Consider the following 25,686-nt stretch of genomic DNA (forward strand, 5'->3'; position numbering starts at 1 on the left):
GTGGCGCACGGTGTCCTCCCAGTCATTGTAGGCTTCATCGCACAAACAGAAAATCTGCAGCCAATAGGAGAAAAGTAGCCTACATGTGCGTCCACGGCAAAGGCTCTTTAAAAACATGTAGGCTATAAAAGAGCAGAGCACGTTCATGCCTTGTGTGGTTAAAAAGTGGCTACCTGCAACTTCAATTTGTCGCTGTCGACAAGTAAAGGCAACGGAAATACTTTCAGTCAGTTACCTTCGGCATAGGGGAACACTTGGCAAACTGGCTCGGTTAAAGAGACGACCTATGCTGTCCGTCTCACTGAGATATGTGCCTTGAGGAATGATTTATTGGCATAGCCAGCGTAAGCTAACTAAAATGCAATTCATTACTTTTCTGCTATTTACATTTGTGACATCAACAATAAAATCATCGAAGGGCTCCGAGTCATGCCCCGCTATTTGTAAATGCTCAGAGTGGGAAACGTACACAATTTCGTGCTTTGATATAGATGTCATACCTAAATTTCCTTCCAGCACCGAGACGCTGTGAGTACTTTGATTTTATAATACAATTTATTATTATTATTATTATTATTTTATACTGTATAAAAGTAGTTCAAAGTGACAATATCTGAAATGTGTTGCTGTTTAATTAATGAAACTACTTCAAAGGAGTTCAGTCGCATCTAAGCACTGAATCTAGGATAACACAGGCTGCGCGCCTGTGTGCACAAGTCTGCAGTTACTGGACTAAATGGAGTTGATGTGCATACAGGCAATATTGTCGTCTTTTTATAACTGTTGTGTGTGTCTGGTTGCTGTTCTTGCGCGCATATTTATTTGTAACATATATTAGACATATAATGGACATACTGAGCCGTGGGACGAAATTCCCATTTTTGCAAATTAAATTATTAAATCTGAGGCTTAAATGTTTCTGAGAAGTTTTTAGATAATTACAATAATGCAGAGCTGGCAACTAGAATGATCTGATGACATAATACGAGTTTAATGAAATTATGGCTGTTAATGAAATTACTCCCTATATGAAAAATCAGGCAGACGCTCACCTTTGGGATACCTACATTTCTCAATATTTAATCATTTATATAATTTCATTAATCATATTTATTCATATGCGGCACAGATTTACCAACACATCGTTTGAAATTGAAAATACGATGCTGTTGAGTACTGCAGTTATTCTATAATCTGCAACTGCAGTTTAGTTAAATAAGATCGGTAAACCCCCCCATCTTGCATCCTATCTGTTGATTTGACGAGGGAAACGACTCTTCAGTTGCTGTGACAACCTCAGGATTGTGTAAGGTCCAGAGGAGAATGCATTCTCTGCACACAGCAACACTAATCTGAAAACATTAAAAAGTGAGGAAAAATGTGGAGAAAAATGTCTGAAAACATTGTTTGCATAAGATTGCTGTTTCTTTTATATTTTAAGTATATTATTTTTCATCAAATTCATTTCTTCCTTGCGCAAATGAAATACACTGTACACTTGCTGGTAATGGAGTTGTTTTTGGAAGTGCGTTACCAGCTTTACCTCAGGCAGGGATGAATCCGGAGAAAAGAGGTGGCTCCCGCATTCCAGCATCTCACCTCTCGGTCAGATCCGTGCCATGGGCAGAGAGGGCCGCCATTTCTTGGAAAATCTCAGTCATTGGTACCCTTCAGAATGAGTACACTTCATATAGGACCTTTGACAAACACAACAGGAAACAGTATGGAAGTCTTGCACACTGTGTGCATAATATACTTGAGGGAGACTGACAGGTTTGAACTGTTGTGTGCACCGTACTGTAATTAAACCGCATACTTAAAGTAAATTGGGGGCATCAGTGTGGTCTGCAGGTATTCTGTTCTCTCTCTTGTTCATGTATAAGTTCGGCCCAGGACCTCAGTTCATAATTGGTTGTGTGTATTGCTGTGGGAGTTTCGTGCTCCAGTCAGAAGAGACATGGGATAAAAGACCAATTTTCCCAGGACAACCCAAAGCAATCTCAATGTTTTTATCCCGCGGTACCGCGGTATAACCCACACTAAACAGGTGGGGGCGCTATATTGTTTCCTGGGGCATGCACAGTGTAGCAGGTTTCATATGGCTATGTAGAACGTTTTCAGCATATTCTCCTCCGGTCAGTCCTGCAAGAATATTATCCGCAAGTAATTCACAGACAGCCAACTACAAGGGCCACACCTTAACACAAATCTTGAAATTTGAATATCTGCGTGGCACCTACAAGCAGTGCACTGTTGGCGTTTGCTCCATTTTCGGCAGTGCAAATGGCACTTTGCTGTGCTAGTTGTTGTCAGCCCTCCGCCACCCTGCTACAACTCGCATGCACCGTGCTCTGCAAGAATGTCGAGAGTTCTTGTTCAGGCACTCAAGCCACATCTGAAAAACCCCTTCAGCCTCCGAAGCCTTGCATGCCTTCTGTTTTGCCATTTTTTCCCCCTTCTAGCATGAGCTAGAACGAACTCTTCCTCTGCCGCGCAAACCTGACAGCCAGTAACATCACGATTAACGGCCTGCCATACCGAATGGTACACCAATCCGGTCGGCAGAAGCAAATCTAAACACAAATCCCGAGGAGGCCGCGGAGGCTTTTCTTTACGATTTCAGATATGTTGCGCTCCAGTCTGCGTCCTGCCCCACAGAACTGTTTCTGACTCGTTACCCAGCATTGAGTTCGCTAGGACTCCTTTGCATTCTTTAAACTCTGAGTGGCGGCAATCAACAGAGTGAAAAGAGGAAGAATGGAACTAGTAGCTTTCTCTGTGGGTTGAACAAAGTTAGGTCTGTGGTTGAAAAGCACAGGTACTGATGAATACTACCAAGAGCCAGTCAAGGGCAATTAGCCTACATAGCCACATTGAAAAAATATTAAAACATTTTTAATTATAGCACCTCAAATCACCAAGCAGAGTGCGCAGCATAAGATCAATATCAAATTGCCAGAGATAATAATACAGCAAATTAGTAAAGCAAATGAAAAGTGAAAATAAGTTACAAATTGATGCAGGTGGAATAATAATAACAAAACAAATTTCTACAAAATGATGAAATATATGGAAGGTAATTTGTGGCAAAATGAAAGATGCTAATTGGAATGTCAAATGTAAAAAAGGAGTGTAAAATCGGAAAAAGAGGTGTTGGCATCAGAAATGTCAAAGTGGAAAAGCACAGATGAAATGTAAAAAGGAGGTTACAAAACAAAAAAATAAAATGTTTGATTAAATGTTTTCATTGCTTTTCTTTAAGTATTTCTGTGTTGTTTCTCTTCTGGGGCGGGGGGGGGGGGGGGTTAGTTTTATTTTTTAAATCTATTGACTTTCAGGATATGCTTAATTTAACTGCTTAAATTGGTGGTACATTTTACTACACATTACCTTCCATAGAAACAAGAGACAATTTAAAGCAAATAAAATGATTTATCTAACTTTATCTAACTTAAATAACTTAATAAACTAAATTTCATTTCAGTTTCAGTACCAATTTAACTAAACAATTCTCTAACATCAAACATGGAAGGAGAGAGGTATAGGACACAAACAGAAAGAACTGATAATAATGGCAAAAATCAAAAAAAAAAAACATTTCTATTTCAGATATGTTTCTGATACCTATACTTTAATGTTTGCCCTTGACAAGCTCCTATTCTGTACAAAAATGAATGACTTTTCCACTGTTGGATAGCATTTTTATGTTGTTGCTGTATGTCTTCAGACAATAACCTAGGCTTTTGTGATGCACCTGAATTTCATCAGGTACACCTCTAAAATGTTATACGGTGGTGATGTTCTGATAGTAGACAATCTCACACAGCAGACAATCACGTTGTCTACTCACCACACTCTACCACATCTCCTTAGAACAGCCAGTTAATACAGAGCACCCACCCACCACAAAGCATCCGTACCATACAATGTCTGATCACCGCACGGCATAAAATCACCTCACAGCAGCCAATCACCACCCAGCAGTTAATCCCCACAAAGCATCCAGTCACTACACGACAGCCAATCAACACATAGCACTTCATCACCACAAAGCATCCAGTCACCATACAACATCCAATCACTGCACAGAACTTCATCACCACAAAGCAACCGGTCATCACTTCTAATCACCCACACAACATGTAATAAGATTTCAGCAGGTAGTAAGTGCATCCATCACGCCAGGAGCGGAGGTTAAGACAATTCCAGGGGCCGCTCCTCTCAGAGTAAGCGCAGCCCATCAGGAACCAGAGAGTGGCGGGGATTTAAGAAGCCCCCTTTGAAAGTACATTCCTGCAGGGGTGTTTTGGACGGCCGGCAGATGCCTTCATCCAGGCGAGTGTCTGGACGAAGCTAATGCCATCTGACGCTGAGTATTCTCCTGCGGGTTGTTTATTTAATGGCATGGCACATTCCACCGCTGTGCCAATTTCAAAGCATGCACACCCGCCCCCCCGTCCCCAAAAATCCCATACCCCAATCCATCTACCCCTCCGTAGCCCATCAGATGCAATTATCCACAATCGGTGATCCAATTCAGACCCGCAGATGACCCGTGCAGTGGCCAAGCGCGGCACTGTCTCTTCTTTCCTCCCACAGAGTTTTCCCAGAGCGTTTGGGAGCAGCTGCCGGCATTCAGATAAAAATATCTTAAAAACACCGCGGACGAAAATAGAATTTTAGCAGTCCGCGCACCCCCGTCCCCTCTGCCGTGAACCGGAGCTTTTGGCAGGGAGTGAGCCAGGGACGCCAAGACCGTTCAGAGTCATGGTCGAGCGAACCCTCTTTGACCACGCGAAAAATCTCTCACTGCCATGAATTTCTGTTGCTCTGCAGATGTCACAAACGCGGTCCATAGTGTGGTGCATGGGGTTTCAGGGGGGTTAGATGAACACGGCGTGCATATGGAAACAACAATTTATTCAACCGTTAACTGACCGATTCCGTTCACCGGTGCTTAATGAGGCAGCGTGTATTTCATTTAACCCACTGAAACGCTTCCCCAGGTTTGGATAGCACGAGTGGCATAACTGCTGCTAATGCCAGTCACTATGTCATCAATATCCCTCACACACAGATGGTGCCATAGATTAGAACTTCATCTTGGGAACTGCTTTTGATTTTCAGATCTGAGTGTGAGAACGTGGAGAGGCCAGCTCTACGAGGAGAGTCTCACAGCCAAAGAGAGAAATTTAAAGTGTCTGACTTTTCTGTTAAGGTTGCCCTCTCACTGGGCCCAGTTCAGAGGGTGGCGCAATGATTAAACTCAATATGAGAGTGTGATACTGTTCTTTTGGCACAGCACGGACAGGGAAAAATGACATTCTGAGCTTAGTCATCGTTTTCTTACTATTTACAAATTTAATAGTTTCTTTACCTATTGCATTTTCAGTGCTTGAACCAAGTAGGTGTGACCATTCGTTCTGGAATGACAAATGGTGCAAAGCCAGTAGTATTTAAAGTATTAAAGCAATCCACCAGGTAGAAGTTGATCGTCAACACGGGAGTAATACTAGAGGGTTTCACAGGAGGCAATTATGAGAAAAATATGGATTTATTGACACTGAATATGTGAGGGAGACATCTACATGTACTAATAAAATAGTAGCAACGTTACATAGGAATCCATTATAGTGAAATAAGATATTAAAATGCATTTGTTTTACAACACCTTTAATTTGAATTTAATGTTTTATTTGCACCTATGGATAGAGTAAATATAGAATTTCAAATAGAGTATACGGGCAACAAGGAAAGATGAGTGATCAAATGTCTTTTCTTTCAAAATTTTATTGTGACTGAATGGAGAAACAGCCTTTAAACCCACGCGCTGCAGAGCTGGAGGTTTTAACATTTTGCAGTCCCAATCAATCTGCCTAATGGTCCAGACTAGTTGGATCGTAGCTCGATAAAGCGAGTTAGCGCTGTCACATGGCAAAATCAATTCAGGCTTTGTCAAAGGCATCTGATGTCTGCGTTTGTAAGTGGTGCTCTCATTGCATGTGGGGCCTTCAGTGTTTTTTGTCTGCGACTGAAGGAAGCAGCCCTAGATATGACAGTGCCTCTCACTCACTGACCTACAGGTTGACTGAGTGACTGACTGAGAGGCTCCCACAGGAATGGCGTTTTGCCACTAGAGGGCAAAAAAGCTGGCGGAGTAGTCCTCCTCTGATTTTTTAACCTCAGGAAAAAAACCGGGTATATCAATTTCAGTGTCTCAGCGAAGCAACACGTCTATACATTGTCCAGGTTTGTTGGACTTGAAAAAGAAAATCATATCATTTCTTCAAATGGGGATGTGATTCGCAGTTGAACAAACATCGTAGAGAATGGTGCCGGAGGAGAGGGGAGTGCGGCGCGCAAATGTGTGTTTAAGGGAGTGTTTTTTTGATGGCAGGCCAGGGCTCTTGAGAGCCAGCCGTGGAACGGAAAGCGCAGACGCTCTTTTCAGGCCTGGATAGCGTGACGGCCGCTACGCTCCGGAGCACAGGGAGAGAGGGGTGGGGGGGGTGGATTCAAAGGCACTGTTTACCTTTCACAGCACATTCTCTAAACATCAATGGAGTAGGCGCTGCTGATTGGGAAAAGCTTGGCCAAATGAAGCAAAAGAGCATCCTCTGTATGCAAACTGTCCACAATCCAGAGATCACTATAGAAAGGATCAAACCCACATTCAGACGCTCCATATCTCAGCTTTGGACAGAGACTGAAAATGACCTTACTTCCAACAGCAAATCCATGCTATTTCAACAGATGGCTTTAGGTTAATATCACCATCCAGAGTTTGGTTTAGCTCAGGGTAAAATATCTTGGAGACGCGGCGAAAGACAACCAAACTAAAACTAGCCATGCTTATTACTGGAGGAAATTGCAAAGCTGAAGATACTATTTGGATGTAAAGTCCAAGAACAGCATAATTAACTGGGAAAGGGCAACTGCTTTATAAACTTTTGCAAACCATCTGGATTCCAGGGCTTGATTCTGTCCTTATAAAATACACATCAAATGTGCCTTAGCTGGATCCCATATCCATACAATCTGATGTAATTTTGTCATCAGATTTCCTGTCTGATTTAGGCTTCCACACAATCAAACCACAATGTGATCTGATATTAATTTTGAGAAATGCATTGTAAATTTGATAAATTGCTGTCATGTGTTTGACCATATCCAGACAAACATCCTTCCTGATAAATTGCAGAGCCTTGGTTTACCTGGACAATATCTAATGTCTCTGTATGGAAATGTAAAATTTGTCACAGGCAATGGTTTCCTGTTTTACGGGTTCCCTGTCCACATGTTTTCAGTCATAATAATGATATAATGCTGACAATTAAATCGCTCGGGAGGTAGTATGTATCATCAATGAATATGTCCAATGTTTAATATACTAATGATATTGGGGTATGCTTATAATATTGGAGTATGATGAACTCCCATAACAGCTATAGCTATAGATCCCATAACAGCTATGTTGAATTTAACGAGGTCTTGCTGATGGAAACTCAACACTGAAAAACAGGATTGCTCACTGTAGAAAACCCTCCATCTCCTTTCACACGGCCCTCTTAATCTTCTTCTTCTTATGTGCATATTTTTGTTTTAAGGCTCTATATTAAAATAGCACTATTAAATCTATTGAAAAATTTGAGTCATGGCACAGTAATTGCATTCTACCATCTGTGGAGGGATAGGACTGCAGACATTATTCACGTATGAACACCATTTCCTAAATGCCCCTGTAGCTTTTCACGAAGGATTAACACCACTGATGCTGCATCTGAAGGTGATATTAGGCGATACAGTATCAAGTCCCCCCCCCCCCCCCCCCAGTGTCTGTACACCTTCACAACTCAAATTTCCTATTTACTGTGTACAGATGCTACACAGGGTGCTTGAGTTAAGAAAGCTCTTGGTGTGGTCTTATGTGAACTTGAGGAACACAAATGTCATGGATTAGTCACTAGACAGGTGACAGCATGCTCGATAAATGTAACAGAATTGTATTCATGGGTTGAGGTCTAAATCTTGTTAAATTTAGAGGTGGAGAGGACATCCATTGCTGACGAAAGATGCCGATACATTGACACATCCCTTAACTAATTCTTCTGTCCTGTCAGTAAAAACCTCTGTCTGTCTGTTGGCTCCAAGTGTCGTTTTATTGAAGTGTGATGTGTACAGTGACATCAGATTTGCTGCATTAGTAATCCGTAATCCTAATGCTGTGATGTCCCATGCTATGTCACACCATCAGAGCAGCCCCAAATAGAAGAGGAAAAACACCGAGAGGGACTGAACTGAAGTCACGCATACATGCACTGTTCCGTGCTCACTGAAAAATTTTTCTGATTTTGACTTTCACGGCGTATCATATTTCATAAACAGCAGAGGACCAAGATGCCCAATTGATATAGTTCATGTGTGATTGCGTGTATGCAGGGACGCTGAATCTGAATGGTGTAAATTGTCTCGGTGGCAGGAGATAAGAGCCTTATCAGTATTCATTTTCTTGTCATTGCTTTGTGGCCAGGGATCCCGTTTCAAACAGTTTCCCACACGTCCGCTTCCGCGATCGACCCTCGATAGCACGGGCCCCCTCCCGGGCGGCCTCGGCGGGACCCTTCCGTGCGCGGCGTGGAGGCGCTCCGATTATTTGAGTTCGTAACGAAGTTAAACGCCGGCGGTGGGCGCGCGGTAACGGGCCTGCTCAGCGTCACCGTGTTTGTTTTCATTTGTCAGAGACAGCGCCTCTCGCTCGGGCCCTCTGAGTTTAACCGGCCGCACATGTGCCAGCATTCAGTCCTGAATTGCCCCATTGTTCCGCATATTATAGCATGCGTGCACCGCACACCCGGACACACACACATACAGCAACACTATAATGCCCTTAACAGGAACTACCTGTGGCCGCACACCCTGAAACGCACTCCGCAGCGAGAGTGTCAAACTCTGGAGGGCTGGCGCATCTGTCGGGTGTTTGCTCCAACCTCTGGTCCTGATTAGTTAAGTATTCCAATCCAGTTTGGCCTTTTTTGGGAAAATACGATACCTTGCATCTGAAGATTTCCCACGTGTCCCCGCGCTCAAAAATGTTTTACTGCAGCGGGATTCTGGGAAAAGCACCAGTGTGGATACATGCAGCTAATTGATTAACCAGTCAAGAAAGGGTGATTGGTTGACAGAAACACAACATATGCAGCAGAGCATGACATAACAGACGCATTGTGGAACAAATTAACCACAGAGCACCACGCTGTAGAACAAACATACACACGATTGCAGTATATATTTGTATGGCAAGCATTCCTGTCCAAGGACGATGGATATTTACTGAAGCTATTCTGGATACGCTCCTCGTTTCTGGCTATAGCAAGGGCGCTCCATCTGGGAATTGAACCAGTGACCTCCTGGTTACAAGTCTGGGTCTTTAACAGTTAGGCCCCAGCACTGGATGTGAAGAATAAACACATTCTGAGGCTAGCAGCATGGCCTGGAATTGCTTTGGTCTACCTCCTTCCAGGTGGAAACGAGGCCCAGACTCTGTTTGACTTGGCTGAGTTTGCGAGTCCATTTCGGTCCTAAACTTTTGTTTTCCCCCAATGTTACTATGACAGGGTTTTACACCGTACACATCAAAGACACTTTTCATCTATGCAAGAGGGGGGGGGGGGTGCAAAGAAAAATTTTGAGTAAGCTGTAACTAGAAACAGGCAATTTATCAGTATTTGGCAGCGTTAAATTGCGGGAAGGAGAAAGTTCTCATCAACAATACGTTTTTATTACAGTTTGGGTTCTGTGTGTGAAATTGAATCAATTTAAATCCTGAGTTATCCACTCATTTTTCATCCTTTGGCTGCATGGGCTGTTACTTTCCCTCCTCCAAAAGAAAGTGTTGTCTTCCTGTACTCCATAAGACACATATCTCCTAAGTGTTGAATACATGTTTGACTGTCAAGAGCTCTGAGTAGTTTGAATTCAAGGACTTAAAGGCAGAAGGGCAAGGACTGCTAATGTGAGCACCAGCTGCTTCCCTCTAATTTAAAGTGCTCCAGACTCCAAAGGAGCGGTGCTATGAGTTAGCAGGCAGAGATGAAAAGCCTTAGCATGCCTGCTGTGGTTTTGTCATCCTAACCTGCCTCTTTTCTCACGAGCAGGTGGCTCGAGGAGACACGGCTGACCTCCATCCCGCCGGACGCCTTCGCAAACATGGTCAACATTTCATGGATGTGAGTAAGCGCCTCCCATGCACCAATCAGCACAGCTGGTCAATCAGATCAGACCAATGGCGTGCAAATTCCATGCAGCTAGCACACCCAGCAGGTGTGTGGTGTGTGCCATTCAAAATTCTGTATGTTATATACAAGACTAATAATACGTTTCTGATCCGTGCTGAAACTTTTCAGAAGAAACACCCTTGAGATTGGAGGGTGACTAAGGATACTCCTCAATGTCAAAATCAAGATGCATTTAAAGTAACGAAAAAAGGATTTTGAGAATCAAGTCAGAACTTTAAAACTCTCCAGCAAAGACACTCCCCATCAAGCGGATCCTCTCCACACCTGCCCTGCCAGCTCTCCATGCTGGCTAGGGTACAAGAGCATCCCCGGATGGTGCTAATGTACTCCCAGCGCAGGAATGTCAAACATGCAGGCCTTGCAGGGATTGCCGCTCTATTCCAGAAGAACGGCTGGAAAGCTTCTCTCATCCAGGGGCCTGCTCCCAGCACCAGATCCCCACAGGGCACCACTCGATCCTCCGAGCAGCATATGTGCCTGAGGCTCCAATGTAATATACACTTTGCTGCAGTCTGGAGCTCCTGGGAAGCTCATTGCCTCCATATGTAGTCACATATGGAGTCAATGAGTAGGTCTGGAACTCGACTCAATACTTTGATTCCTACTGATGCGTCGGTACCAAAACTACAATGCAGCTGCATCAATGTTGCATGTGAGAATCGATCCATGCCACTGATTTTTGATTGATTTATTTTTATCCATGTTATAGCAGCAATGATGAAAACTAGAACACTTGCAACAATCTTAGTTTTCTTTGAGTGTTCAATGTAATTTCCATTGAACATTATGTACGACTGCTTAGATATTCTACATTTCTCTAAAAACACTAAATAAGTGTTTATGTTGAATCATGTTGCATCATATTGCATATCAAAATGTATCATATTGAATCATATTGCATTTCATAGTATCAAAGTGAATTGTTAGATATATTCAGATCTGTTTTACCATTGCTTAGGTATCTCTAGTGTGTTGTTTTGTTGTTAAGCCAGAGTTTTACACCTCGATTACAGACATGTAAAAGTTTTATGGTGTATGTCTAGTGGTTTGTTTTCATCGCTGAACAGCAGCCTTCCCAAAAGTTAGGTGAAAAATGTATTTCGGAGAGATCATCGGGCTGATTCACAAGGTGTGATTTTTAAAGCTTTTCTTGAAGGGCTTTTCACAAATGCATTTTCAGTTAACTACTGACTCCTTGTGCATAGTGTTTCAGTGCTCAGTTTTGAAGAAACATAATTATACATATTCTAGAGTTTAAGCATCTTGAACATCATCTGTCACCAACAAGTCACGCCACTGCAGCATTATGTAATATATGGTCAGTTCCAATATTTTTTGCACTTAAGATTGGAATTCTGGGTAAGTATCTCCAAAGCAAGTGGAACATCCCAACTGGTGAAATACATGTCAACAATTGAGACTCACCAGTGGTCATGCAACCACACATACAATCTTCTAGAACCAGCAACTGGTTGTTACCATCCTATCCAAAATACTGCTCACCACTGATACGCCGTAACCTGAAAAAAAAAAGGTGAGTGGGGGGGTAGGAGTTAAAAACTGGGATCCTTGTCTAACAGGGACAAAACCTATAACTGCTGTTTGTTTTTTTCAGACATATATCAGTAGATGTGACTTTGAAGAGGCTGGACAGACATTCCTTTTCTAACCTGATGAAGATCGTCCATATGTGAGTAGGAGAGAGACATGCCATCTTCTTTCATTTTTCATTTACAGGTACAACAATGTTTTTGCCAGATGATTCTATAAAGTTCACTGTAGAAATTTCAAAATGCCAAGAGATGTGCCTCTCTGAAACCCTCTACATTACACATTAAAGAGTCCCCATGGTGTTTCCTTCAATTAAAGATTCTGTTGCAGTGCCTTACAGTTAGCCATTCAATAATTAGCAGCCAATGAATGGGACTTCAGTGTTATCTGTACATAGTCTTATGCAGATTGTTATGTGTGATTGGTTGAGTTTTTTTAATCATGTGGGTGATTGGTTTGGGGGAAGCAGCCTAATGGCTAACAAGTTACACCTGGGTAATTGAGGGTTGATTAAATACAGGTGTGGCTGGAGAGCAGGAAGGAAGGCTCAACCTTCAATTACTCAGGTGTGACTCATTAGCCAATAGGCTGCTTCTCCCAAACCAATTACACACATGCGAACAATCAACATTTAGGCTGCATCCGAATGCTCTGTATGTACTAACTTCGGTTAAGAATGTACTACCTGACCGTTATTGTAGTATGTTATATGAGTATGCAAGCGAGTAGAAAGGACACAATTCGGATGTACTCTGCCACCAGCTTACCTGTCCTTTGACCTCTGATGTTTACATGTTTTAAAAATGCTTTACTTACATTACTTACTTTATTTTACTGCTTTACTTAGCTGACTGTCAACCTGAGGTAAAATGAAAAGCTAACGTTACGTAACAAGCTAACTGATTTGTTAACTTAACCAAATTGACTACATCGCTGTCTTCTTTCTCTTTTTCTTTGGGAATTCTTCTTCTTCAGTTATTCGGGCTCCAGCTGACTTATGGGATAGCGTGGTGTAGTACATTTGCATACTTCAAAATTTCAACGGATGTAGTCATTCAGGTACCGTTCGATTACTATTAAATGCCCACTGAGTATTCGGACACCCTACGGATTGTGACATACTGCTTTTTGCATACTATATAGTATGGCAGTATGGGTATTTGGATGCAGCCAAAGTCTCTAGGGAGAGGTGATGAAGGCTCTCCTTCACACACTGTATGAATGAAGAAAGAGCAGGTATAATTTTAAATCCAGGGCCAGGCTTGCAAGAGCTGTGAGAACTGATGTCGTTACATAGGCCCCCAGCAGAAGCCCTTGCCCACATAACTTTTCTCCTATTAATGCAGCACCAGGCTTCATCCTTCCTTTTCCAATCTTTCCAATCTAGATTTTTCCAATCTAGTGTTCTAATCACACCAGTTTTAGCATACGGGCTAAATGGCAAATCGCACCAGTGTGACCGTAACATTACTAATGTTACCATTTTGCCGACAATTACAACATAAGCTGAGCTCCTCAGCCAAAGTGCCAACTTAACATTAAAGTTAGCCCCTGATGGTTCCATTTTCTTTATGCTAAGATAATATTAGCAAGGCTAATACTGTCATAACCACAATTTGTTTTGGAGCATGAGACTAATTCATGAGACGTATGTAAATTGTAAATGTACGTCGCTTTGGATAAAAGCGTCTGCTAAATAAATAAATGTAAATGTAAAATGAGACAACCGTGTAGACATTTAGCTAAAATGGACGTTACTTATGATGTAATGATGTATGATTAAACGGAACGCTTGTTACAGTAGGCTAATTATGTCACTTGAGAAGGGGGCAAATGCCAAGCTCACTGAAAACAACAGAAGCTGGATTGAAATTACCTTGTGACAGTTTTTCTAGAAGGACAGTCTCTCCCTCTCTGTACCAAAATATAACATAAGCTGTGTTTTCTATTTGATTTGTTGTTGTGTTTTTGTTTTGTTTGATGAACTTTATTGTATTGTGGATGCAATGCGCTTTAATACAATTTTGGACCCATCTGTGCACTCTTTTTTTTTAAGTGCCCTGAACTGATGTCCCCCTTATATTACTTTTGTAGCAGTAAGATTACATTAATTCTAGGGTGAGTTTTTCCCCTATATCCTCATGCTAAAATCGACTGTAAATCCACATTTTAAGGCTGATATTTAAAAAAATTTCTTCCCGGGGGGCATGCCCCCGGACCCCCATAAGGGGTTCGCATCTTTGTCACCTTTTTCACCCCTGATGAGTTTGCATCCCTGGGTCTATTACATTACATTACATTACATTACATTCCTTTAGAAAATGCTCTTATCCAGAGCGACTTCCAGCACAAAAGAACAGAAATAAATCCATTCAAACTGAAACTGTGGGGCTGCCATGTTCATGAAATCTGGGTTGATAGTTAGCTGTCATAATTACAATTGTGTTTTTTTTTTTTGTAGTTCTTTTTGCTATTTAGAGTCTGGTGATTGGTGGTAGCTCGTCTGAAATGCCTGTGATATGCATTTAAGACCAGTGTGCTCCTACTAACGATCCCGGATCTCTCAGCTGCTCTATTGCTCAGCAGGAGAGCACGAGAGTAGAATATGCATAAAACCCATAAAAATAGGATAGATTGGGAAACTCATTGGAAAATACACTGGATTGGAAATCATTTTGCAGATCATTATTGAATGGATAAATCTAACTGATTGAGTGATTTATTGAATAATAATGTTGACCTGCAGTTAAACTAGTTAGCCATTAGCAAAATTAACTTGGTTGTGTCATATATTAATCTAATTTGCAAAACCTCTTGGGTTGCAAACAGTGTTTTGTATAAATGGTGCTATAACTGTTGTTTATTTTTATATTACTAATATGAATACTCATACACGGCCAAGTTTTCTTAATGGAGGAGCCATTTATAAATAAAACAAAACAGCCGAAATCTCACCCTGTTTTGTGTTTACGATCCCCTTTCCCTTCCCTGTCTCTTATAATGAATTTACAAATTTCAGAAGTGTTTCCACAGGCACAGACAATTTGGTGTTAACATTTAAATCCATTGTTTAAATGGATTAAATGGCAAAACAGTGTAATTGTTTATCAGATTATATGTCATGCTGAGCATATCTACTTGAAGATAAATATGGAAGAATATTTAAAAAATAAACAAACGTGGCAATAATGGTTGTGATAGCTATTTAACGTTGATGGCGGCCCGTCTCCATGACCACCTGTTAGATGGCCCTGTGGTTACCGCGGCAGCCCTGGGTCTCGGCATTGCTGTGGTCTCTGTGCTTGGGTGTCAGTGTTGCTGTTTGCTCAGGTATTTGGACTGGATCTCTGGGGGCCCATTCGACACTGTTTAACGTGCATGTGTGCCATACCACAAATTAATGATATTTCTCTCGTTTTGCTTTCAACGGTCAGACGTAAATTAATGTTATGCTTCCTGTCAGCTGCTTGCGGTTGGCAGCCGATGTTATGGAAACTTGGGCCTGGGGACGGGGGTCATGTGAGGTTGGGGAGGCTCGGTTGGGCCCCCATTCCTCAGAGCGGGTTGTCTGCTGCTGAGCCCCGCTTCATAGATGTGTGAAGCGGGGCCAGCTCGTGAGTTCATAAACACCACACGTGTTGTGAAATCAAAGCGGCCACTCGACTAAACACGCTGTTTCCTATGTCAGTGCAGGCCAGTGTTAACTCAATAATTAAGTGCGGCTTCTGAAGGCTTCTGATTGGTTAGAACTGTAGTAGGTGCCTGATAAAAGCATGGGTGTACATTCCTTTTATCCCTGTCTTGTGATAGATTTGGCCTGTTCTTCAAGAGGGAGAAGAGTACAGCCTGAGGTCCTTAAGTGTGGAAGTTGCTCTGGATAAGAATGTCTGATAAATGAATGTAATATAATGTAAAAGTGTTACCTCTATATTCAAAGGCAACATCAAACACAGTGTTGAATGGTATATGTGCACACACCCGGAATCTGAATTAATGTGAACAGGGAAGGTGGACAGGTTCAAAGAGAAAAATTGTTTGTTGAATCTGGCAGTACAGTGTCTCACTCCACTGGCTCCCTGGAACTGCCCACATCAAGTACAAGGCCTTGCTGCTTGCGTTCAGAACTACCAACAAAGCTACACTACCTGCCTGAACGCTCTACTACAAGCCTGTGTTTGACTACTCTCTGCAGCCTGATGGCTTCTGGTGGTCCCATCACATCGTGGCACAAAATCACTATCTGGAACTTTCTCTGCCGTTGTCCAACCGGTGGTGAAATGACCTTCCACTCTTCGTTCTGCCAAATCCCTCACTATGTTTAAGAAATATCTGAAGACACAGCTCTTCTCACCTGATCACCTAAATCACTACAACCTAAAGCAATTTCTTATGTCCTAAACTCAGTTTTCCTTAAAAAACTTCAAATTTAATGGTTTAACGTACTTGTATCTCTACCAGCGAGCTTGCACCTTGCCTGGCCAACTATTGAAACTTGGTCGTTCAGAACTTCTAATATTGTGACTCCTTGTATGGCTTTTGGTTGTGTTGTACCCTGCTTCACTTGTAAGTCGCTTTGGATAAAAGCGTCTGCTGAATTAATGTAAATGTCAGACCAGGCTAACAACACTCCCAGACCAGTGAGTCTGAGCATAACACTATTCAAGCCCTACCACACTATCAGTGGTAAGAAGGGAGGACTGCAAACACATGCCAAAAATTATCTGTTTTTTTTTTAAGTGTTTAGCACTTCTGCCCCTCAAAACACACAGACTATTTGGGCTAAAGTTATGCTTTTTTAGTTTTAAACTGTTTAAATAGTTTAAACATAATCTGGACCATTTTTACAGCTCATTTATTGTTCCTAAAACAAGATTGGCTGTGGATGGAGGCTAAACATGACAAGTGAGGTTTTAATATTAAAATGGTGCAATCGTTCTGGTGTCTAGAAAAACAAACACAAGGGTTGCTGGAACAGATTTCACTGTTGTTTGACTGCTGACAATGTGCGTAAATGTGTTTCATTTCCAGAGAAATACGGAATGCCAGGAGCTTGTCATACATCCATCCGGAGGCCTTTAAGAACCTGCCAAATCTGAAGTACTTGTGAGCAACGATTTCTTTTTTACGTAATCATACTCGTGCCATGGTATTTTCAATACTGAAGACCTCTTAGATGGCAAATGTTTCTGTGCTGTTAAAGATAAAGCAGTGCCACTTAAGCCTTTTGGTTTCTGGAGACAAATCAGGAACAACAATGACAGAAAATGTAAATAACAATGGTAGCCGTGGGCTCCAGTCAACAGTAAATGCCACACATAGATGCAAACCACACATTCACAGACACATGCTCACCAACACATAGATGCACACCTGCAGTCGTTTTACAGAGATCACCTGTTGCTCAACACCCACAACCTAAATAATAGTGCTCAGGATAAATTATTTTGAAAACACTTTTTGAAAGAGTGATTTTGAATTTAATCTTCAGACTGAAGTCTTGGTATCATTTTCAGGGGGATTTTCAACACGGGTCTTGTAGCTTTCCCTGACCTGACAAGGATCCACTCAGACCACAACAGCTTCATACTGTAAGTGAATCTTTGCTCATTCCCCGGCTTACATCAAGCCAACCATGGTAAGCATCCCCACTGTTACAAGCCCAAATCACAGCAGGTCTTATACACGCATTGCATTCGCATCAGTCCTTAACAGGTGCTGTCTAGAGCTCTGAAATGACATAAGCATACTAAGCGTGACTGCCTTTTTTGTCTTACTTCTATGATTTGTTGATGATTACAGAGGGGATGTATCAGCTGGTGTCTTAAAAGATGCTGTGATTGCAAGCTTCTCTGTATCCCATGCCCACTCCTTATACAGGAGTGTGTAACTGTGTGTGTGTGTGTGTGTGTGTGTGTGTGTGTGTGTGTGTGTGTGTGTGTGTGTGTGTGTGTGTGTGTTAGCAGGGTAGCGACCAATGTAGGATTGAGAGAGGATCTCCCTTAGGACTCACAGCAATATATATTGCACAATGATTCATGTTCAAAAAAATGCTCTGGAATGGTTTAGGGGTGTATTTGTTGAAACACACTGCATGAGCCTGTTTCTAAGCAACATGTTTTCAACACAGTGGCTTTCATCTTTCTGCAGTGAAATTGCTGATCACCCGTACATCAAAGAAATACCAGCCAACTCGTTCCGCGGCATCACCAATGACGTTTTGTCAGTGTAAGTACCGGCGCTGACAGTCAAGCTGTCTTTTTCACTGAAGGGCTACTACACACCCTTTGACGTAAATGTTGGCTAACATTTGGCCCATTAAGAACTTACTCAAAGAAAGTATCATTCATTGAAAAAGAAGGAGCAGATTTCAACCACTCACACTGTCAACATCACTTCAAGTTTTACTTCCCAGTGTTGTGACTTGACATGCTTGACGTAATTCCATTCTCTCATGGCTAAATGTCTAAGGGCCAGTTCCACATCACATCTAGACAATAAAACTAGAATAAAGGTGTGTTCCTCTAGACAAAAATACCTGAGAAACGTATTTTCATGTTCACCCTGGTAACTTGGGAATGTGTATGTCAAACAGGATGCTGTACAGCAACGGCTTCACTGAGATCCACCCCAATGCCTTCAACGGGACCAAACTGGATGCTGTGTAAGAGGCCCTCTCATACTATCCAGACATCTGGATCCATTGCTGAGGCTTCCTGCCCAAAGAATCACAAGCCACTAAAACTTGTGTTTGCTCTGTCCTCAGATTCAGGAGCCACAAAAACTCACTTTCACAATGTCCTTAAATTCAGGAGCCACAGAAACTCACTAAAACTCAGAATCAAGAAACTGAGACTCCAGTTAATTATACCTTCAGAGCCAGGAATCTGAGACTCCTGGTGATATTGATCTCAGAATCAGGAAGCTGATGCTCCAGTTAATTTTGACCTCAGAATAAGGAAACAGAGACTCCTGTTAATTCTGCCCTGCATTTTCTCTTTAGGATTATTTTTTAGGATTTTATCTGTTTATACAACTGGATGATTACAAAGGCCATTGTGGCCTAATGTCTTGACAAAGCGTACAACAGCAATGCCCCAGCAGGGAATCAAACTAACAACCTTTCTTCAAAAGCCCTGCTGTTTACCACTACACCACACTGCTGCCCCTTATATAAATTTTTTTCATATTGATATAAAGTTATTTTCTGTATCTCCAAAAAAGTTTTTTTTTTCCTGTTTTGTTTATTTCAAAAACGTATTATTAAATAGAAACATGCAAACTGTCTTTATTCCAGATAAATAATCTAATACAGAACACAGAAACATTTTGCAATGTGTCTTAATTAATGACACTGATGACCCCCCCCTCCCCCCTTTTCAAATTTAGACAAATGCAGACTTCTATTTAGACTTTATTAGATTGGAAGGAGGAATAGTCGATTCTTGGAGAGTGCAATGGTGTCTGTTCCTCATTTTGCATCAGTTCCTCTAATTTAATTATATAACACTCTGCAGTTTAATCCCTAGGATGTAATGCGGGGTCAGCTGTTAGTGCAGGTCAGTTTTGTGTATACATGCACAGCACCTATAGGTTCACATGCTCTGAAAGACCAGATTTTGACAGGATTTACACATTAGTGACATACATTCATATCTCTAGTTGAGATTGTAGTGCATTGTCAAGGGAACTGAGGGTGCTTTTAACACATTAAATGGAAAAGAATCTCTCAGTCTCCATTTAAAAAAGGAGCACCCGTTCTCATGGGAAAATTAACTTTTTTCAAAAAGAGGATTTCAGTAAGTCGCCATGTGTGACTCCTACTTCCCCTTAGGAAATCGAAAAAAAAAATGTCCCTCTTTGTTAAATCGCTCTTGTTCTTCTCCACTTCATACCTCTCTTTTTTAGCATGTCCCTACGAAGCCTTCCTGTCAGGATATGAAATATTAATATTCGTCTGCCCCTTACACCCCAGTCTCCCCCCCACCAATTCAGTCCTAAAGGGGATATAATTAAGCAATCCTGCAGTCTCTTCTGTGAGTTTTACCATAGCGGTGTTTGTGTTGGCCCTGCACATGGACTGTGTTAAAAAAAAATAACACAATTCCTAAGCGCTAAAACCAAGACAAACACTGACCCTTCGAGTTTATTATTACAATTCGATTTAGCGATTTTTAAAAGTGCAGCGTGTTTCAGAAGTGCCCTCTCCTGCTAATTTAAAACAACACTTTGGACAGGCCGCTATCCAAAGAGTAAACACGGGAGAGGGCTGAGGTGCACACCTTTCGCCAGGACGCGGTTCTCACGGGCTTCACGCTGTCACAGAAGGGCGTGTCAGAGGTGCGAGATCAAAGGTACCACAGGGCCATGACCTCTGCCCCCAACCAACCCCCTCTTTTTTTTCTACAGGTACCTCCACAGAAACAAACACCTGGTCAGGATAGACGAGCGAATATTTGCTGGCACCATCAGCGGACCCACGCTACTGTGAGTACTCGAGGGCCAGACCGGCACGCACTCTGAAAAGTTACATCCATGTGCCTTCAGCATTGTAAATGAGGCCGAGGAGCAAAATGGCAATATATATTATATTTAACAGTATCAAATTGGTTGATGACGGGTTATCTTTTCCACTTTCTGGGATGATTTATCTCATGTTGAAATGAAATATATTGTAATATACTGGGAAATAGAATAGAAATAGAATATATTGGAAACACAGTTAAATCATATTACTACAAAGCAGAAATGCATTACAATATCCCAAAATGTCAATAATTTACATTTTAAATATAGTAACTGAGCTAAAAAGCTATATATTCTATTCTAAAATATATTCTCAAAGTATAATTTTTTTTTTGTATGGGGCTAGATAACCATAAATTGAAACTGAGGAAGAGCAGTGCTTCCTCCAGAGTGGCTGAAAAATTGAACCTTTCTTAGATTTTTTAAAAATATATATTTTTATCTTATTATTTTTTTTCTTGACTTATTTTTATTCAGAGAAATTTGCTTCAGTAAAAACGATTTCGTTTTTTAATGGCCGGCTAAAGAGATGGCACTGAGGCATGACACTGGGGCATCCTGGGAAGGGTGTGAGCAGCTGACGGCAGCTGTGCTTCCATCAGGAAAATGAGAGTAATCTGACCTCGCATTCTTCCAGTAACGTGCATGAAGCACTTCCTACACAAACGGTACCTCGTGCCTCCGCCAAGCCATTCCAACTTAAGCGAAAACTCAGAAAGCTTAAATTATAAATAGTTTTTCTTTTTTTGGTGACTCACTGGCTGTCGAAATATCCTTCGGCCTTTTTTTTTCCCCCAGAAGACGTTTTTTTGCCGAAACCTTACCCCCTCTATCAGCTCTGAAAAGCGTATCTGGTTAAATCATTGCACTTTAATAACTTTATTGTTGAGAGTCCTTTCCTGGACATGTTGGAGTGAAGTCATCGTCATGAGGTCATCGTCCAACTATCTCCAATGACAAAATCAGACCCTCGCAGCTGAGGTGATCTTTTTTTTTTTTCACAAAAGTTACACAACATCCCGGGAGGAGAGCGAATCGGAAATTTATCAACTGCTTAGAGATATATGTAATTAACTTCATGTTTGGACAGCGATGCAAAGGAGCCTATGGTGCAGGTCATTTAACTTAAAGAAAGAATAAATTCCAGAACAAACGTATGTACCTTTATTAAATTCACACATGTGATGTAGACCAAAATGGAGCAGAGTGCTCCCTTGACCTGTAGTGTGTTTTACCTGACTCCAGCAACTCGACCACCTTTGCCAGTCGCGGTACAGACCAGGTCTAACGGCCCTTTCAGAGAAGGGTACATTTGTTTCAGCTAAGACGGTGCCTCACTGAAAAAAAGGCGGTGTAATTGGTTAAAGATGGGAGCATGTCTTTCCTGTTGCTCAGGAACCAGAGGCACGTTCTCTATTTTGTGTTCCATTAAGATGGAGCAAAAAAGAAACCTCCTCAGCTGTTTAATAGGCTGAGAATGTGAAAATGAGCACCACAGACTGGCAGCATTGGCTAAAACGTAATGAAAATCGAGGCAAATAAGTGTTTAATGTACTGCAATTAGTAGTCTCACACAGCAAGCTTTAAAGCAGACTGGCGATGATACAATTAGTGAAATATGCTGGCAACAGATACACTGTTAAATGCTTGGAGACATTCCAGGTCCCATTGTCGTCCCCCCCCCCCCACCCCCCCTCCCCATTTGCCTTTTGAAAGGGAGCTATTCTGTTTCTGCACCACCAGCACGCACACGTACCCCCGCACGCACACACGTGACCCCCGTCCTTCGTTGTCGCGGCAGTGACGTGTCCCTTACCAGTGTGACCTCCCTGCCCACGAGGGGGCTGGACTCGCTGCGGACGCTCATGGCTCGGGACACGTGGACCCTGAAGAAGCTCCCGCCGGTCAAGACCTTCCGACACCTGACGAACGCCGACCTCACCTACCCAAGCCACTGCTGCGCGTTCAAGAACCTGAAGAGGAAGCGGGGGTAGGTGCGGGAGCATGGGGGCTCCATCCTCTTTTCCTGAGGACCCCCCCAGAACCCTGCGGTTCACAATAGGACAAGGACTCTGGGTTGTTGGTCTGAGGAAAGCAGAGGCAGAGAGAGTCTCATATTGGACCTCGTATTCTCCACAAGCTGAATGGATAATTAGCATCAATAGCCAGTCTGCTGGCATTATGTGTTAGCTGTGAGCTGTTAAGTGTGAGCTAAAGCCTTTGAACCCATCCACTAAGGACAGAATCATAGACCTTGCCCATTAATGCATCCACTCACTGCAGTTGTTTCCAGGGAGGACGCATGACAATAAGTGTCTACACTCAAATACATATTATGTTCAAAAGGAGGAACTTCTCTTCTCTCACAACTGGCTACAGTATGTTACTCTTTTTATTCCTTCCAGTTACCTGAATATGCCTTTAAAACAGAACAAACTCATCCAAAATGTTGCTCAGTTTTTTTTAACTTGCAGTAATATGCCAGACACTTATGAATCAGGTTGTGTCCATCTAACGCCACAGATATTGGGATTACATCATCTGCAACCTGACCGCCTTCTATGACCAGCACCAGAAACGGTCGGTGAGCGCGTTCCGACTCCCCGTCCGCCAGGACCACCCGGACGAGGACGGGGACCCCGACGAGATCCTCCTGGCGGAGCCCCCTGACCGCCGTGACTTCCACGGCGGCCTGCGCTACCACGCCTACTTCGGCAGCCGCCCCGACGACAGCGACGTGGGCTTCGGCGAGACGCTGAAGAACCCGCAGGAGGACACGGGCCAGGACTTCGACAGCCGCTACGACTACGTGGTGTGCGAGGAGGCCGAGGAGGTGGCCTGCGCCCCCGTCCCGGACGAGTTCAACCCCTGCGAGGACATCATGGGCTCCGGCTTCCTGCGCGTGTCCGTCTGGTTCGTCAGCCTCCTGGCCGTCCTGGGCAACCTGCTGGTGCTGCTCATCCTTCTCAGCAGCCACTACAAGCTGTCCGTCTCACGCTTCCTCATGTGCAACCTGGCCTTCGCCGACCTCTGCATGGGCGTCTACCTGCTGCTCATCGCCTCCGTCGACCTGCACACGCAGTCCGAGTACTACAACCACGCCATCGACTGGCAGACGGGGCACGGCTGCGGTGCGGCCGGCTTCTTCACCGTCTTCGCCAGCGAGCTGTCCGTGTACACATTGACCGCCATCACGCTGGAGCGCTGGCACGCTATCACCTTCGCCATGCGGCTGGACCGCAAGCCGCGGCTGGCGCACGCCGCCGCCGTCATGCTCGCCGGCTGGGCCTTCTGCCTGCTGCTGGCGCTGCTCCCCCTGGTGGGCGTCAGCAGCTACCAGAAGGTGAGCATCTGCCTGCCCATGGACACGCAGACAGCCGCCGCCCGCGTCTACATCGTCTCGGTGCTCGGCCTCAACATCCTGGCCTTCGTGGTCATCTGCGCCTGCTACGTCAAGATCTACTGCGCCGTGCGCAGCCCGCGCTACCACTCCAGCAGCAAGGACACGCACATCGCCAAGCGCATGGCCGTGCTCATCTTCACCGACTTCCTGTGCATGGCACCCATCTCCTTCTACGCCCTGTCGGCCGTGCTGGACCGGCCGCTCATCACCGTCTCCAACTCCAAGATCCTGCTGGTGCTCTTCTACCCGCTCAACTCCTGCGCCAACCCCTTCCTCTACGCCATCTTCACCAAGGCCTTCCGCGGCGACGTCTTCATCCTGCTCAGCAAGGTGGGCTTCTGCGAGCACCGCGCCCAGGTGTTCCGCGGCCAGACTGTGTCGTCCAAGCACAGCAGCGTGTGCCGGGCTGATCGGGAGAGGAGGGCGCCCGCCGAGACCCTGCTCACCCTGCAGGAGTGCCCCGGCCGCCCCTCCGCCGGCACCTACCTCCCCGCTGTGAAGCAGTAGCTCCCCCCCACCCAGCACTGCCCCATGGGAGCCCAATGCCCCCCCCCTTCACCACCCTCAGAAAAGCGTGGTACAAGGCCTTATACTGTGTGCTGAAATGTAAAACCTACAATATAAAGGAAACTTGGTTGAGAGATGTAGGAACATATGGTGTATATTACAGGACATGAATTGCCACTTACAATAACTGTGCACCACTGTATATGCAATTTTATGCATATGTCGTAGGATATATTCTACAGTGGGATCTTCTATGTATGTACTAGATACACATACTGTATAAAAGTGTCAATGAGGGATGTGTTCTGATGTATACAGTGTATTTTGACATATATTAAAAAATGAATTCCTTGAGTTTGGGATTTTACGTTTTAACATGACGTGGAAAGGAGCCCGGGGCTGCGGCGCTGTGGCGGGCGGGAGCGGACGTGGCGCTGCGGGTGAAACTGGAAGCCGGGCCGACGGAGTCACAGAGGTGCTGTGAGCCTTAGCAGAACTGCAGTGCGAATTTACTGAGACGCAGGTGGGCCGCCTTGTATTGATCCTCAGTGCTGGTCTTATGTTGGCTTTATACTTCAGAAGAAGAAAAATAAACGAAATGTACAGTGTCTATTGTTGATTTTGCTGTTACATCACATCTGTACATTTTACCCCGAAGAAGTGAAGCAACACTGTTCTCATTTGTTGTTTTGGTTAAAGTACACAGAATCCCTCAATAAAAGTCATTTCCTACCCAAATCGATGCTTAAGATGTGCTGTTTCTACAACATTATATTTTTAATATGGGTTGCATCATTCTTTTCAATCCTCCTGAAGAATTTCACTCTCATCTGGAAACTCATTACTAATTTGGTCCATTAGATCAACCAGAGCAGTGTCAGTTGTTCAGGATTCAGTCACAGTACCAAAACCTTATCTTAAAGTGTATAAACATAATGTATGTGTCATGTGAGCACATCATAAATAATTAAAACAGGAATATATTTTTGTAAATATACACATGGTATACACACACACACAAACATACACACACAAACAGATGAGTGCTATTTAAACTGCCTGCCATTTCAAGTTTTTCTTTTGTTACCAAAAGTTACAAAGTGATTCCAACTGAACATTCTTTAAAGGGCTTAGATAAAACATGGGTACCCAAAGCTTAAGATCAAATTCCCAAAGCAAATACACAGCAATATTTTGGTTATTAGCAATTTTCTAGCAATTAGAAGCAGGTACAATAATATATACATTAGCTTTTTATTCCGCTGGAATTTAATAGTTTTTCCAGCACATTGATGTTTTTTCCCTTTTTCCAGAGGGAAATGGCTGCCTAAGACAATCAAAGAAGATAGCTCTCACTCCCAATACCCGTCTCAATCCAAACAGAGCCGACACACAAACCGCTCCACC

At 43.2% G+C, this 25,686-nt stretch overlaps 1 protein-coding gene across 1 annotated transcript; it reads left to right on the forward strand.

The window, feature by feature from the left end:
- The first annotated feature begins 358 nt into the window (after positions 1-358).
- tshr (thyroid stimulating hormone receptor) lies at positions 359-24,279 on the forward strand. Its single transcript, XM_036549318.1, has 10 exons — positions 359-528; positions 10,155-10,226; positions 11,911-11,985; positions 16,875-16,949; positions 17,360-17,434; positions 17,994-18,071; positions 18,439-18,507; positions 20,253-20,330; positions 22,171-22,359; positions 22,893-24,279. Exons 1-10 carry the CDS (start codon positions 359-361, stop codon positions 24,277-24,279), a joined length of 2,268 nt encoding a protein of 755 aa, XP_036405211.1.
- The last annotated feature ends 1,407 nt before the right edge of the window (positions 24,280-25,686 follow it).

This window comes from Megalops cyprinoides, chromosome 17 (genome assembly GCF_013368585.1).
Source record: "Megalops cyprinoides isolate fMegCyp1 chromosome 17, fMegCyp1.pri, whole genome shotgun sequence".
Lineage (NCBI taxonomy): Eukaryota > Metazoa > Chordata > Actinopteri > Elopiformes > Megalopidae > Megalops > Megalops cyprinoides.

Excerpts from the sequence above, each read along its gene's own strand:
- tshr (XM_036549318.1), top strand. The coding sequence starts at position 359 with ATGCAATTCATTACTTTTCTGCTATTTACATTTGTGACATCAACAATA. Across the intron at positions 10,227-11,910 it reads ATGGTCAACATTTCATGGAT|ACATATATCAGTAGATGTGA; the intron begins GTGAGTAAGCGC and ends TGTTTTTTTCAG. Across the intron at positions 17,435-17,993 it reads GACCACAACAGCTTCATACT|TGAAATTGCTGATCACCCGT; the intron begins GTAAGTGAATCT and ends ATCTTTCTGCAG.